This window comes from Rhynchophorus ferrugineus, unplaced genomic scaffold (genome assembly GCF_030347505.1).
Source record: "Rhynchophorus ferrugineus isolate W39M unplaced genomic scaffold, kcgeb_rfMv2 rfM6, whole genome shotgun sequence".
NCBI lineage: Eukaryota > Metazoa > Arthropoda > Insecta > Coleoptera > Curculionidae > Rhynchophorus > Rhynchophorus ferrugineus.
The window spans coordinates 28,315,155-28,332,822 of record NW_027472585.1 but is presented as its reverse complement, the minus strand read 5'-3'; the positions used below and the strand labels follow the sequence as shown (position 1 = coordinate 28,332,822).

The 17,668-nt window shown below is 32.6% G+C and overlaps 1 protein-coding gene across 1 annotated transcript; it reads right to left on the bottom strand.

Moving 5' to 3' along the window:
- Positions 1 to 7,377: 7,377 nt before the first annotated feature.
- Positions 7,378 to 12,449, bottom strand: LOC143199013 (calpain-2 catalytic subunit-like). The gene is made up of 7 exons (XM_076408726.1): positions 12,296 to 12,449; positions 12,104 to 12,220; positions 9,947 to 10,137; positions 9,477 to 9,611; positions 9,008 to 9,176; positions 7,764 to 7,918; positions 7,378 to 7,711 (listed from the first exon to the last, which is right to left on the bottom strand). The coding sequence occupies exons 1-7, from the start codon at positions 12,314 to 12,316 to the stop codon at positions 7,543 to 7,545; spliced, it is 957 nt and encodes a 318-aa protein (XP_076264841.1). The 5' UTR covers positions 12,317 to 12,449; the 3' UTR covers positions 7,378 to 7,542.
- Between the last annotated feature and the right edge of the window lie 5,219 nt (positions 12,450 to 17,668).

Below are 17,668 nucleotides of genomic sequence, written 5' to 3'. Positions count from 1 at the left end.
GTGATCGCCCTGGCTCACTAATTTGCTCGTCTAAACGGCAACATTTACCTGTTTCTTTAACTTCCAGCAGCCTTTTAAATCTTCGAAATAGCTGTTTCAAAATCTCTTACACTGACGACATGGAATGCTAATAGCTTGCGCGGAAAGCAAGCAAAATTGGAAGACGTCATGATATTCTATGACGTCGACATCGCTCTCATCCAGGAAACTTCCTCCATTAAAATCGATACCCAAGAACGTCCCTTCGTGGTTACATCCCTGTATAGCAAATCTTCTGCATTCAACGATGCCAAATACCGATTACTCGTCGAAGGAAAATTTCCAAAAATAATAGGTGGCGACTTCAATGCCCACCACCCCAACTACCTGAACAATTGGTACTTCTATCCTGGATTTTAATCTCCATCTTTGCACGAATTTGGGATGGAAGCCTTGATCGAAGAGAAGTTCACATACCTCGTCAATGGAGACTGATTATGGGATATTTCTTATGATTACGCGGAATGCTCTCTTCTCCGGATGACAGAGGGAATGGTAAGGATAATCCTTTCCTCAAGCAGGGTAGTGAGTTTTCGGTAATCGTCGTTTATGGCGACGAATAAGAGAATGCCCTCCTTTTTGTTTCGGGTGATAATATCAATTGATTGTGCCTTGAGATTCTAATTGAGTTCCATGAACTTCTTCTTGTCACGAAGTGGGATTTTTTCTTTTGAGGGAGTTTGAGAAACAGTCGCCGAAATGATTGGTACTGTTTTTGCTGTGGAGGTTAAGGTTTGGTTAGTGGCCTATTGGCTATTTACCTGTGAAGGCTGGGTTCGTCTGGTGGTGATTTGTTTCGATGGTGGCTGTGGGACCGTCCTGGTGATCAGCTTGATTTGCACTGGTCTCGAATTTAGTAATCGAAGGCTGTCCGTTAGCCTTGGCTTTCAGTTGGGTGGATTGAATGGCCGGCTTGGGTTGTGATTTCGAAGCAGTTGCCTGTTTCGCCTTGTTGCCAGCCTTCGGTAGCTGGCTTTCCTGAGGTGGAGTGATGGGCCCTCCTTTTCCCCACCAAGGTGAAACTATCATCTGGGTCTTCAGTTTCGTCTGACCTTTATGCCGATTTAGCTGGTGTCTGGATCTCGGTTTTTGTGCAGTAGTCTTTATTTCCATGGCACATTTTTGATATTTTATGGAATCTGTTATAGCAGCGGAGAGAATTTTGATTTCTGCTTTTAGGTCTCGGGCGCCTTTTCGCTCTTTTCCAGCTTTTCCGACTGTTTGTTCAGGGCGTTTGTCTGTGCTTAGGCGAACATTTTAACTTCAGCTATCTGCTTTCGCAGGTTTTCATTCTGTGTTTTTAAGTCTTCGATGAGCAACTCTCGGCTGACTGCGGAAGATGATCCATCGGACTTTTGGGATAGTAGTCAAGAGGCGACGTGGGCTCTGACGTACATGACACCATTGCCTTGTCTGTAAACGCGTCTTCTCGGTCCTTACAGACGTTTTTTTTCGTTTTTTTTTTGGCGATGGCACTAGTGGAATCGTGATACCGGATCGATCGTCTCAGAGAAAATTTCGGGTACTTCTCGGAAGCTCAAGTAGGTTCCGGACACGACCGTTCTCTTCGAGAGCTAGCACGGAACTGTGCGTCACACCACATCCATCACGCTCTTGACCAACGTAAAAACCTTGGAGCAGTTCTTTTGGACCAAACCAAAGCCTTCGACAAGGTCTGGCACGACGGTTTAATGGCAAAGTGCATGCGGTTAGGCCTTCCAGAAGACCTAACCGCTCTCATTAAGTCCTACCTATCGGCCAACACTTTCCAGTCGAAAACAAATCGATGCAGGCGTACCACCGTTAACCGTTAGTGTCATAATTAGTAAGAAGCGTTACGCATTGCGCGTCTCGCAACTTAAGATCGACACCGCAATAATTCCATGGCTGGATAACGTCACGTACCTAGGTCTCCACTTCAACCGACGGTTCGGTTGGCATTCCCAAATCCAGAAAGCAATCGAGAAAGGTTCGGGAATAGCAAACCTGCTATCTGATCGATCTGCCCTTCTAGCAGACTTCCCATCTCCATCAAATGCTCATTTTACAAGATGTTCATTCGGTACGTACTCCTCTACGGATCTAATGTCTACTTCAAGTTGGTTACACTCAACCAGATAATACCACTTTGCATTTGATGCAGATAACTGTCACGGCCTTATGGCAGACTCTGCAACGTGTTGAATTTTTTTGTGTTTCTTGGGCCTACAAAGCGATCGGATTTTGTCAAATATTAAATCCACATTTGGAGAGAAGAAGGTCTTGATCTTTTACGGCTGTTTCTAGGTGAATGCGTTTCAAGAAGCAAAGGTATAGCCACTCTTCTGCTGAAAGTTAGATGGTCGAGTTTTCCATTTTCTATATTTTCGTGGAGCAACCACGCATTTGCTACCGCAAGGTTAAGAACGTGAACAAAGGATAGAAGATACTTTTTCATTTGATTGATCAAAGTCCGGTAAAGGCTGATGTTTTGGTGGCTCCGATCGACTCCGCCCGTGTATTTATTATCAATTTTTTATTAACTGTGGTTGCTCAACACTTACTGTTTTTTTCTGCACGTGAGTATCTGGATACGGTATGAAGCGGCTGTATACCCGCAGCATTGGATATTACATTCACATTGCTGTTGTGGTTCCAAGTTATTAAGGAACACCCATTTATCGATCGAAAGTGCCAAATGCCTCCTTTCGATTTTTTGAAATTTTTATTAGAAAGCAATGGATATCTTCTCTTCTATTTTCTCGAGGAGTAGTAGTCGAATTGGTACTTCTATTGCCAAGGTCTTCTATAAGACAGACGGTGGAGAAGAAGTTGTCAAAAACAAGTGATATGTTTCCTTAATTTTTGAACAAATTACATCAGCATAATTTAGAATCACAGATTCCCCCCTACCCCCACTCTTTATAGTTTTTCATTTCAGATGTTGCTCCCTGATATTGATTAAACCAGACTATATATCCATAATATGTGGTACTCACCCAGAGTTGGTACCCACCCAGAGTTTGTACCCATAGCGAACAGGTTTACCTTTTATGAATTATATACTTGGATGTCTGCCGAAGTAAGGGACCATGGCTTCATCCATACTATGGTGTTCTATATGAAGACCATTTTCTAAACAATTTATATTCATCTTATTGAATAAAGATCTAATTTTTTTATCCACAACAGTGGATATTGACCCGAGCTTTGGAAATATAAAAACACAAATACACAATACAAATATAATAATAGAATTTTATGATATATTCACAAAATTTAATTACCAACAAAATCAAATTATTATAACTGTTTGGGTTCACCACCGATTTCACAGTAGCCAGTTGGTAATAGTTAAAATAATATGGTAAATAGAATATAAAATACGTGTAGTATATAGGTTAAGTGGCTTTAATTTTTTTGTTAAAAATATTTTATTATCTACTTTTAAAAATTGTATTCTTTTAAAACAATATTCGGTAATTCCATTGGACTTATTTGATAATTTTCAGACTAACAGTTTCTTTTGAAATAGTTGTATCAAAATATGTTTGTTTTGAAAATCTACTCACTGTTTTATACATTTCATATATTTAATCTCTGATAGAGCTAACATCAAGCTTATCTTGATTCGTCATCCGCTTCGCTTGAGGACGGTTTTTTTAGTGAATTCATGATTATATTCTTTATTTTTTCAGATATTTCAGTGACCGTGTCCATACACGTAAGACATAAGTATAATAAAAATAAACAAAAAACGTCTACATTTTTCATTCTTACCTTAACCGTAACCTTCAAATAAGTTCGGTTTCATACCTTATACACTTATTTTCACATTATCTGCTGCTAATTTTCTCTATGAAATAATAAATAATTATATTACTTCAATAAAATGTAAATATAAAATTAACCTAAAAATTATTTCTAATATCAATTCTCGTAAACAACAAGGCATATATAGAAAAGGAGGTCAGGCTAAATTAGAACAAATGCGCATGTGCAGTTCTGGCCATAATCAACACTTATTGTCGAGTGGTTTTACTGTCGTCTAAAAATATGTTTCATTTGCGCATTTGCATTAAATACTTTTACATAAAATTTATGTTTACTGTAAATATACATACATAATATCTTTAATGAATTCTTAAAATTTGCTTAAGAGACAGGAAATTATATCAATAATATAAAAAATAATTTAATATATAATAAATAATATGTAATTACAAATAATAATAATATAAATAATATAATATATTATAAATAATAATAGTTAGTTGGGACAATTGTTTCTTTTTAGTAATGCTTTTCAAAATAGGACTACAGATATTCTTAAATTATTAATTGTGTTATTTAAGCACGACATACTAAAGTACAAAAGTAGTGCTTTTGTTAGTACTTTGAATATCACTTTGTCATAAAATATAGTGTGAAAATATAATATAATAATATAATCAAATATAATTGAAGCTATAAATGTCTCATTGTTAGGATTTCTACAGGGTAAAAAAGGGAGTCTGCCCAATAGGGTCTTTACTAGCGTTGGGAACTATCGACTGAAAATAGTCGAAACAGTCGATAGTCGCAAAACTGTCGATAGTAAAAAAAATAGCGACTGAAAATAGTAATTACTATTTTCAGTCAAATGCACGGTTCGAGTGTTTTTTTTTTCATTCGTAATGTCAGACGAAAATGTACGAATTCTTGTCTGTATTAAATGTGAGATAGGAAAGGATAGAGATAAATGCTTGGGGCAGTTAATTTTAAATGTCTTTATATTCTCCAATGGTAGTATAAGCGAGACAAAGATGTATATATATTCATTCACCTGATAACTTTAAAAAAAAAGGAAAAAAAACTAATTTCTATTATCATGTAATAAATAATATGATTTTAAAGGAAGTAGGATTACTTTTATACTGAATGTTCTGTGGACGTGAAAAAGGGAATGGAATAATACACATAAATGTTTTATCGTGTTTTAATATATTAATTGATATTTTTAAATAATATAGCATAATAAATATAAATAGTACAATACAACTTAAATAAAACCTAAAATCTAAAGATTTTCAATAAGCATAACTACTAAATAAAATGTAAACGTATACCTAATCATTGAAAAATCTAATCCATGATGAACCTAAAAATGATAGTTCAATAACTACCAGACCCCTTTTAAATAAAAGTTGTATTAATTTTTGAACGGAAATATTTTTAAATTACTGTGAATATTGTCATGTTCAACTTTTCTTCGATCGTTAATTATTTAGCCAGATTTTGAAAAAAACCTCGTTCCCAGGGGACAGATGTTGCGGGTATAGAGGAATATTTTACGTGTAACTGATATAATTCAGGTAGTTTCATTTTATGGGTTTGCTAAAAATCCAATGGGTTTTCTAAACGCCCAATAAATGCAATTTCCAAATACTGCTAAATCTGTAAAGTTGCTGCAGTACTTGAAGCAATTACATTTTTCATTCTAGCCATTTTTTTTATCAAAATATCTCCAGATGTCAATACATTCTTGGTCAGTAGTTTTGTCTTGAATTTCGAGTTGTGGAACTATATTTGTATTTTTTGAAGTTAGAATGGAAGATACCTCTTTTGTGATAACTTTTTGTATCGCCTCAGCATTATTTGTAATACCAAATCCTGTTTTTTTAAATCTAGGATCTAAAAATGTGGATTTCCCGCATATCGTATTCATTTCTAAAATTGCCAGTATTTTATTGATGACATCTAATAGACCATTTTGTAATTTTTTCCCCATTCACTTGTTAAAATTCTGGATTTGATGGAATGATGCAGTCCTCTTATTAACCGTATAATTAAAGACATCGTTGGGATATTTTTCACCAGATAACTCGGTGGTTATTATTTGAATGGCCTTAAAAGTTGAACACATTCTGTTAAGATAATCCATTCGTTAACAAATAAAAACTACAGTGCTCTTCTTAATAGCCAATAAAATAAATTGTTGAATGTTAATGTCAATTTCCTATCAGAAAATGTATTTACTACAAATATTTAATACACTTTATTTACCTCTTTACAGTTAATATTTTTAAAAGAAATTTAACAACTGGTACTGTAAAAAATTCTTCAAATCTTTTGGATCTATGCAATTTCTGAAACCTTTGGAACCTAATTTTACTTTTCAAGATTTTAGAAAAAAAGTTTCGACAAACAGAAGGTTTGGACAAAATTCGTGAAAGTTTATCAAAAAAGTATTACCTATTATACCAGTCCAAAGTATTACCTATTATGCCAGTCAAAAGTATCTTACTATTTATCATTTACAATTTAATTTTTTTCCCTCGAAAACTGGCGTTCCAAAATGCTTCTATATTAATTTACGATATATAGTTATTCACATGAAAACTACAAAAAAAAACATAAAACTACATATGTTACATATAAATCTATATAAGCATAAATTCGGCGCATTCCTTTCAAGGTCGCGGCTAGGACGGAAGACTAGAATGTTAAAAATCAGTCGAATGAACTAGTAGTACCGAAAATAGTAACTTAAAGTAAACGACTGAAACAGTCGATACTAAATAGTAATAAAATCAGTCGGACCGAAAATAGCGACTGAAAACAGTCGACTGAAAACAATTACTAGTAAAAACGGTCAAACCAAAAATAGCAACTGAAATAGTCGATAGTAAAAAGTAGTCAATTACTGTCAATAGTCGATTTCAGTCGATTGTTCCCAACACTACTTTTAACCATAGTGGCGTAGATCTCGCGCGTTACTTTCCCTGATCTCATTGCATGTCCATTATTGTTGAAGTTAGGGTATAAGCTGGCACGTTGCTCTATACTTCCCCTCCGTACCGTGTGCATATGTCATACTTCATCGATACTATTATCGATACTATACTGCCAGAATCGCTGTATTTTAATTACCTGACAATAGAAGCATCTTTTTACGTAATATATCAATTATATTTTAATTTGACCCTTGTTATTGAAAATTGGTTGCTCAGGTACGTTTTATTATGTTTGCAGAATTATCACCCGACCACCTCGAAGATCAAGGTCTCGCACGCTTTTTTTCATTATTTATTTTGCAAATTGTAATTGAGTAAGTAGTTGTTATATCATTTATTTTTATCTCTGTTTTAATATATTTAATATGTTTGATTATTTTATATTGTTTGACTAAATATAATTTTATTGTACGGGTTTAAAAACAACCCCACACATATTATCTTTTTTTATTCTTATTCAATCCGATTTAACCATTTTTTATTCGATTCGTAAAATAATGTTTTTTATACTTACACAATTCAAGATAATTAGTGGTCTTATTGAAACTGGAAAAAAACAAATAAGAAACACATTATTTTTCTATTTTGTTTTAATATATTAATTTTATACTGAATAAGTTTATATCTAATTTAAGCATATTTAAGCATATATTATATAATTATAGCTATTTGTATCGTGGATAAAGATAGAAATCTAATACAATCTAATACAAATATCTAAACAAATATTTAATACAAATAGAATATGTTAATTTTTAAAATTGTTTTCGAAATTATAATTGTCATCTGAAACATAGCTTTGACGTACATCACAAATATAGACAAAAGTAAAATATTTTTTGAAGTCCATTTCACTGATCCAGGACTCGCCAACTTGACATTCCTCTAAGTCTAGTTCAATAAGGCGTTCTGCTGATCTAAAATTTCAAATATTATTAACAGAACATTTTTATTGCTTAGATATTATACTCTTTGCTCCATGATCCATTCCATATCACGTTGGACAAGGGGTTTTTAATCCTTAATAAACTCGCCTGAATATATGTTGTTACAATTGCCCCAGTTATAGTATAAGCATGTCTATTAATTAAACCAAGTGTTTCAATATCTGCTTGATTGTCGTCCTGCAATTAATATGTTAAGAGTGTATATAGGAAAAGCTAAAACTGCAAATGTATTCTTTAAACGCGCAATTAAAAAAGAGTTCAAGCCGAAGTTCTCAATTGAATTTGGGAATGATGTCACCAGAATGAATCATATTTGATTCTATTTGTATATTTATAAACGGAATGTTAATGACAAACTCTGTTGATGTATGTATACTGTCATAAATATATGTATAATATAGTCTGCCTAATAAAATAACCAATATATATAGCTAATAATGGTGTATTATGTATTTCAGTGTATTATGCGATTTGTTCTACAATATTCTAAAACAACCGACCGGCGAAGTGTGTGATATTTTAGACTTCGAAAGAGGCCGAAGATAGATTGTGAAGATAAAACAAATGAGGCTCTAAAGAACTCGCGAGAAGACAAACCGAGAACACCAAGTTGGATTTAGACACAATAGAATATGTATAGATAAGATAAGATCAGGATACGCCAGCTGATGGGGGTACTTATTAGATGCGAAAGTCCTGCAATTGTATTTTGTATTAATTTTCACCGTGTTTTGACCTTAATAGTTTTAGAAGCTGAAGGTGCTCTCCTAAAAGTAATTAAGCTCCTTCAGTTGTCAAGTTACCTCCGTTAATTGTGCAAAGGTTCAAAATGCTATATCAAATGCGTATAAAATCTCAGTTGGTATTTACCAAGGAGATATCGTGTAATACCTACAATAATAAAAAAACGATCTAAAAACGATATATCTGTCTATAACAAATGTTTTAATATGATGCTACAAAGGAGTTTGTAGACCTTTGTTTGTTGACCCACTTCATATTCGCTGAAACATGAAACAGAGGTTAAGGTTTTTAATATTTTTCATGATAAAGTTTACACAAAGGAGCCGTATGCCTTGATAAGAGTTGATTAATTAAAAAACACAAAAATATTGACAACTGACGGATCGCTTGATATTGTAAATCTCTTTAATGAACTTTAATTTCAAAATAAAATACTAATCCAGTTACGTCAGTAAATAATGTAATTGCACTATTCAGACAAAATGATTGGAAGCTATGAGTTCATGTTTAAAAAATACTTACATCTATTATACTTGCTGTTATCAACGATCCATTCTTAATGGATTCGGAAATAATGCGGAATAAGTTTTCTGATTCTCTGACCCGCAGCTCTATCACCGCACCACCTGTTAATTCCTTAAATACTTGTGTAATCTCGCCATCATTTAAACTTTCATACGATCCATGGAATCTAGGAATAATTGTTAATTACAGATTATGCCGAATACCCTCTTGACTCTCTCGATTATACTTTCGCCATACATTTAGTTCCAATTCATAACGAGAGTCATGCTTTCATATGTTATGATAGAGATTAATTATCTTGTAAGTTATATTGCATATCAGTAACTTTTTTATTTTTTTATCCTCTTGATAGTTTAAATTTACTAAATTTAGTACTATTATTAGAACTAATATAACAATGAAAATAATATAAAATAACTATCTCTATCTATATCCATATAAAAATAACAGAAACGTATCCATTTACTTAGCATATGCTTTCTCAAGAAGCGCAAGCCAAAAGTCAGTCCGTCTGATAGATCTAGCAAATTTCAACTCATCACCTTCCATTAATAATCTATCATCCACCACAACTTCTGTCCAGATACCACTTTGACAGAATCTGAAATATTATTAATAGGTTTAAAAAACAAAAAACTTTGAAAACAAGAAAACATTACAGTAATGCATAAAAACTATTTTATTTTACGGACACAGTGGCGAAATATATGTAGGAAATGGACACAATAATATAAACACTTGACATATACGCAATATTTAATTATTATTATATGTTCTATTTCATCTTGGTATAATTTAAAAATCGAGTAAAAATATAAGGTTTCTAGTCATACCATATGGTTACATTTTAGAAAGTACTACTTTTTTGTACAATTATATGTAGCTTTAGATTTTGGATATTGGGTTTGGATTTTTAATTTAAGAATGTAAAATTACCTGAATCTAAAAATTCCTGCATAATTATCGACCTTAAAATTTTGGTTTTTTGGAGCAACACGTTCAAGTAACTCTGGATGTTCAGCCAACAAGCTTAAAGCTGCTATAAACCAGCAGTCTCGTAAATATCCTTGCTTTATATCACATCTTGAAATATTTTCTGGCATAAAGCTCGGTGTTTCACAAATTTCCTTAAATTTCAAAATAACGCATTATTCTGCTTACCAATGAATATAGTTTTCTACGCAGTAACTTTTAGATAGCATTCGGATGTTATAGCGAAAAAAAGCTGCGTCGCACAGCATTTTGAACGACACTAGGGCTCACTGTATTGGAACATGTTGAGTACCGTAAAAATACTTTGCATCAGCTATTATAAATATTAACAAAAATATTTTTTGTTGTCGGTTATTTACTGAAAAGCTCCTATTAATACAATGACAGGTCAATTGAAAAGTCTCCGACCTGACACATAGATCCTAGTAGCGGATTAAATCCATATGTTTTTAATTAGCCCTAACCCTCAAAAGATGCGTGTATAAATTTTACAGCTGTCAGATCATTAGTTTGTGAATTAGAGCATTCTGAGTGAAGCAACTTTTGTTATTGTGAAAAATATAGATAAAAAGGAATTTTACGTATTGATAAAATATTGCTTTAAAAAAGGGAAAGATGCAGTTGAAGCAAAAACTCGGCTGATGCTGAGTTTCCGGATACTGCCCCAGGAAGATACCAACCATCAAGTATTGGTATGCTAAGTTTAGACGTGAAATGAGCACCGAAGACGGTGAACGCAGTGGACGCCCTAAAGAGGTTGTTACCGACAAAATATTTAAAAAATCCACAAAATGATTTTGAATGACCGTAAATTGAAATTAAATGAAATAGCAGACACTGTAAACATATGACTGAACAACTGAACGTGTACATCATATCATTCACGAATATTTGGGTATCAGAAAGCTCTATGCAAAGAGGGTGCCCCGCGAACTCACTTTTGACCTAAGCAACGACGACTTGATGATTCGGAAGAGTGTTTCAAGATGATCAAGCGTAATAAACCCGAGTTTTTGCGTCGATATGTGACAATGGAAGAAACATAGCCCCACCAGTTTACTCCGAAGTCCAATTGACAATCATCTGAGTGGACTGCACAAGATGAATCCGCTCCAAAGCGTAGGAAAATGCAACAGTTGGCTGGCAAGGTTATGGCGTCTGTATTTTGGGATGCGCATGGAATAATTTTCATCGACTAAATTAGGAAGGGATGGACCATACACAGCGATTATTACATAGCGTTACTGGACCGTTTGAAGGACGAAACCACCGAAAATCGGCCGCATTTGAAGAAAAAGAAAGTGCTGCTTCACCAATACAATGCACCGTATCACAAATCAGTAAAATGATGGCAAAGATCTGGCCTCCAGCGACTGTTTCTCCTATTCTCATCAAAAAATTCTTCGAATGAATAGGTGATCGCCGAAACTGAGGCCTATTTTGAATCAAAGGACAAATCGTACTACAAAAATGGTATCGAAAAGTTGGAGGGCCGCTATAGTGAATACATCACCCTTGAAGGGAATTATGTTGAATAAAAAAAAGGTACACCTGGTAATTTATTGTAAAGGCAAACTGTATGTTAGTCAGCAATAATTAGTAATAATGAATAAATAAATATTAAAAAAATTAAGACAAAATCTAGACAGATGAAAAAATCGCCGCCAAAGAAAAACAGCCATCTCCAATAGAAACAAGGGGCATGTAACTCGCACAATAATTGCTGATACGAAAGAAATTATTGATAGAGAAAATGAAAATCAGAAGAAGTGGCTACAAAGCACAAAATTGAAAAAAAATTGATGTTAGGAAATTGATATCAAAGAACATGGAATATAGTATAGTAACAGGAGAAGATTAATAGTAAAGATTTTAGCATGAAGAAAATTACAAGAATGAACTCGAAAAAAGCATATGGAAGAGAAGATTAAGACAATCTCAAAAATAGGTATACTACAGTATTTGTTAAAAGCAATAAGTAACTGGACTGCAAAGTTTTTTATTCGTTCACTAATTTTTGAAATATGTTTGTACTAAGTTCTAAATTGTTTGTATTAAATTGAGTTTTTATTATCGAATATATTAAATTAGATATATTACCTTTGGCCTTCTTAGTAAACACTCACGGTTTTCCAGAATAAATGCGCTAAAACAGGTATCTTCAAACAAAACCCCTCTGTCTAAACATTCTTTTTTAATTTCCTTATAATCTTGTTGCTTTAACGAAAAATATATTAGTTTCTAGCGTTTGCAAATCTTTCATAATTATATTGTAATACGAAAATATATTACCTGATGCAAGGTTGAATCCATTTTATAGTTTTATGTTCGACATGGAAAAATTTTTATACACTGTAGTCTCTGTTCAGTATCGCATTTTATATATGTTCAGATAATATAGATATTTAAAATATTTACGTAGATTTTCGTAAAATTTGGTAGAATTTCTAGGTTGTATCGCTTTTATCTAAAAGACGTCAGTTAATTTGATAATAAATCATTTAATTTTATTAAAAATGTTTATTTATCCAGTTTATAGTTTTGTTACATTATCTTTTTTGTTTATATAAATTTTTTTGAGATAAATATAATTTTAATTTTCAGAACAGTATCGAAACCGTTATATGACAATGAAAATTAATAATGAACCAGAAGCAAAAAGGGTATTGTAGAAATTAGTTTAAGCTTCTAATGTATTTGTGTATAGTATCTGCTTGTGTGAGGTTAATCTATGTTAGAATTATTTTACGACCTTCGAAACATCATTGAATCGGTCTTTCCAACCCTAGAAATAACTGCCAATCAGGTGGCGAAAAAAACAATTAAACCAATAATAAAATGCATTATATCCATCCAATTAAACACATTTTTCATAAAACCTTCACTGCCTTCATACAACACTTATACAATGTCCACTGTATTTACACAATCTTCATACAATATTCACAGTCTTTACAGTCTCCACATAATTAAAGGCACACAAAATTCGCGCGCAGTTTTTGCCTCTTTGTCAGTGTGAGGGTTGTTATTAGTAATCATTATACCCGTCTGATCCATTACTAAATAATTATACTAAATAATTAGGAATCTGTAAAAGTTATTGGATGAAGACCCAACCCAAACTCATACAATTGGCTAAAGCCTTAAATGTGGCTCAAGAGACAAGTAGCGGCCGATTAGGAGCAATGGGAAAATCCAGAAGATGGAAAATGGGTGCCACATCAATTGAATAACAGCCAGTGGAAAATCGAAAAATTGTCTGTGAAATGCTGCTTCAAAGGTGTGATCGGAAATCATTTCTGCATCGTGTAGTAACGGTTAATGAAACCTCGATTTATTTTGAAAACCTTAACCGCAAAAAACCATGGGTATCACATGGCGAAGCTGGCCAATCGACTCCAATACCAAATCGTTCTTAATCCAACCTACCAAACGTTGGCGGACACAAAACGACAGAGAAGAAAGTTATTCTTGTTGTGGCAATTTGCAAACGGTGCCCATTTAAGAGATATTAGTTTAATACATCCCAGTTAAGCCACTAACCAGGCTGGGTAAGACCTGATGTCTTCTGGGATGATCTCTAAAGTTGGTCACTGGCCAGTCTGTAGGCTTAATGGCGAGGACCGTGGTTCGGAGCCCACATTTATTTCGTAATAAAACACTACCTGAATATTGCATTAATTAAGCAATAAATACATTAATTTCTACATCGAGAGTTAAAATGGTATCGCAAATAATATTAACGATTAGATAGAAAATTTATAGTGTTTTAATTCCCTTTGTATGTGAATTAGATCACATGTGAGATACACACACGAAACAAAGTTCGAACCAAACGAGCAACGAAAGCTAAAAATAAACTAGAAATTAGATATCCTAAACTCCCCGAAATAGATAAATATCCTTACAGGAATCGATTTAAGAAAATGCAATGACTGTACTAGTATTATTTGACTATAGGTAAATTGCTCTGTTATTAAATAAGTCTCTGTCATTAAATAAGACACAAGTGCAAATGTTTTGACAATAACTTTCTATGCGCATATTTATGCAGTAAAATATGAAGATTCAAGATATTCGAGTTTATTAGAATGAGTTAAAGTAAATATACAGATTGATTGATTTCAATTGTTATTTTACTTCATAAACATAGTTGTTTAAAAGCTCATAGTTATTTAATGTTTTTAATAAAGTTTCTTTAATATATCCTTCTTAAGTTTGACCACTGTTTTACTACTATTATTAGTCAATAGATCTAGTGACATCTTTCTTTTCTCTATCCTTCTTAGCTCTGTGGGTAATGTACTATAGAGGATACTGAAGAATGGGACATATTAGATCAATAGATAATTTTCAAGTTCCTTATTTGGTTTGCTATTTCAATTTGTTTGCCAGTAGTTTTAGAAGCTAAACATTCTCTCCTAAAAGTAATTAATCTCCTTCAGTTGTTAAGTTACCTCCGTTAATTGTGTAAAAGTTCAAAATGCTATATCAAATGCGTATAAAATCTCAGTTGGTATTTACGAAGGAGATATCGTGTAATACCTACAATAATAAACAAAACGATCTAAAAACGATATATCTGTCTATAACAAATGTTTCAATATGATGCTACAAAGGAGTTTGTAGACCTTTGTCTGTTGACCCAGTTCATATTCGCTGAAACATGAAACATAGGTTAAGGTTTTTAATATTTTTCATGATAAAGTTTGCACAGAGGAGCCATATGCCTTGATAAGAGTTGATTAATTAAAAAACACGAAAATATTGACAACTGACGGATCGCTTGATATTGTAAATCTCTTTAGAGAACTTTAATTTCAAAATAAAATACTAATCCAGTTACGTCAGTAAATAATCTAATTGCACTATTCAGACAAAATCTAGATCTATACCCAATGGATTCGGAAATAATACCGAATAAGTTTTCTGATTCTCTGACCTGCAGCTGTATCACCGCACCACCTGTTAATTCCTTAAATGCTTGTGTAATCTCGCCACCATTTAAACATTCATACGATCCATGGAATCTAGGAATAACTATTAATTACAGATTATGCCGAATACTCTCTTGACTCTCTCGATTATACTTTCGCCATACATTTAGTTCTAATTCATAACGAGAGTCATGCTTTCAGATGTTATGATAGAGATTAATTAGTTTGTAAGTTATATTGCATATCAGCAACTTTTTTATTTTTTTATTCTCTTGATAGTTTAAATTTACTAAATTTAGTACTATTATTAAAACTGATATAACAATGAAAATAATATAAAATAACTATCTCTATATATATCCATATAAAAATAACAGAAACGTATCCATTTACTTAGCATATGCTTTCTCAAGATTAGATAGAAACTTTATAGTGTTTTAATTCCCTTTGTATGTAAATTAGATCACATGTGAGATACAAACACGAAACAAAGTTGGAACCAAACGAGCAACGAAAGCTAAAAATAAACTAGAAATTAGATATCCTAAACTTCCCGAAATAGATAAATATCCTTACAGGAATCGATTTAAGAAAATGCAATTTTATTTGACTATAGGTAAATTGCTCTGTTATTAAATAAGTCTCTGTCATTAAATAAGACACAAGTGCAAATGTTTTAACAATAAATTTCTATGGGCATATTTATGCAGTAAAATATGAAGATTCAAGATATTCGAGTTTATTAGAATGAGTTAAAGTAAATATACAGATTGATTGATTTCAATTGTTATTTTACTTCATAAACATAGTGGTTTAAAAGCTCATAGTTATTTAATGTTTTTAATAAAGTTTCTTTAATATATCCTTCTTAAGTTTGACCACTGTTTTACTACTATTATTAGTCAACTGATCTAGTGACATCTTTCTTTTCTCTATCTTTCTTAGCTCTGTGGGTAATGTACTATAACGGATACTGAAGAATGAGACATTAGATCAATGGATAATTTTCAAGTTCCTAATTTGATTTGCTATTTCAGTTTGTTTGCCAGTTGCTTTATTCTAATAGGTTATTGCTCCACCTTGATAAATGAATAACGATTTTATATTGTATTATTAATTACGATTAATTTTTATCTAAAAAGTTTTGCAATATTTTGAAATAAACTTTCTATTTTTATCTACGTTATAGACATTTATTACATTATTGTTTAGTGTTTGTTTAAGTACACGCACTTTGAACAATTTTTAATTACAATATTTATTGTGATCATTATATGGCTCATTCATTATAACGGAAATTCCTAGCTGAAGCATTAAGCAATTACTCATGGAAACTGTATATTCACCCAACCAGAAGGGAATATGATTCTAAAACAGGGTACAAACATGGATGAAATAGTCCAACTTCTTAAACCACTACAAAGAACATACGAGAGAACCATCACGATTAATAGCGAATGTAACTGACTAATCATGACCCTCTCGTGTAGGTAATTAGTGGCGAATAGAAGATGCATTTTAACATTCGGCGAAGTAAATTAATTTAAAATCAGACGAATTCACAATTTCTAAGTGATCATTAGTTTTCTCTAAAAATAATTGTAAAAGTAATTGAAAGTGTATTACAACAGATCCAAACAGATGAGCTCCATAGTGAGCTAGATGGTTATATGATCTTATCTTTTACCCTACTATTAATTGTTTTATTAATTTTCGCTTTATAGACCTATGGGAATCTTTAGCTCTTGCTATATATCAGACTTTCATCGGTTCTGATGTTGTGCTTGATCTGATAGTAAAGTTTACTTTATAATCTGATTAGAGTAACACTTTGTGTTATATGAAAAGTCGTAAACTTGTTTGCTTGATTTATAATATCAAAGAGATACTATTTTGGACTTTGATTTTTAAATAATAAATTTTAAAAAAGGGAATTAAATGGAATTTTGAGGAATATTTGTTGATATTTTATCATTTTAATTAGTTTTAGGAGGTAATAAATAATGCAAACAAATGTAAAATTGTTTCACTGGTGTGATCGTATGACGATAAAACCGCCGTATTGTCAGCATATGTTGCAACAGTAGTGTTTCTTGAAGTCGGTAGGTCCGCTGTATACAATTGATATAATAACGGCCCAAGAACACTGCCCTTAGGAACACCCGAATATATTGGGTGTAGGTCAGCGTATTCGTCACCCTGTTTCACAATAAAATATCTGTCAGGTATGATTTTAGTAGCTGAAAGTGCGCATGGCTTTTTCAATTTAACCTGCCAACGTGCCACACCTTGTTGAAAGCTTCAGATATATCGCGAAATGCCGCGGAGTAATATTTTTTTATCATTTAAGTTTTTGTTAATTTGGTTGGCTAATCTGGGTATTTGTTCTGTTGTCACGTGTTTATTAAGCCAAGCCAAATAATCCAAATTGAGGGTCCGGAATAACATTTCTCTCATCTGTGATTATTTTGAGTTTCTTAACGTATAGTTTTTCAAAAACTTTGGAGATCACATGTAACGGGTTTATAGGCCGATAGGAAGAAACTTCTTCTGATTTTTTCACTGGTTTAAGAATCTTAATGATTTGAGCCACTTTCCAAGTACTAGGTGCTAATACTTAATTCTTCTTCTTCTAATCCTTAAGTGCTAATTCTTAATTAGTATTAAATATAAACGTTATTAATTTCATGCACTTTTCTGAGAGCTCTTTTAAGATTCTTCCAGTAGT

What these genes read in the sequence shown, in the direction of transcription:
- LOC143199013 (XM_076408726.1), bottom strand. Translation starts at nt 12,316, where the DNA reads ATGGATTCAACCTTGCATCAG. An exon ending in CTTGAGAAAGCATATGCTAA is followed by an intron (nt 9,177 to 9,476) that starts GTAAATGGATAC and finishes AATTATTCCTAG; the next exon opens with ATTCCATGGATCGTATGAAA. An exon ending in TAACAGCAAGTATAATAGAT is followed by an intron (nt 7,919 to 9,007) that starts GTAAGTATTTTT and finishes TATTAATTGCAG; the next exon opens with GACGACAATCAAGCAGATAT.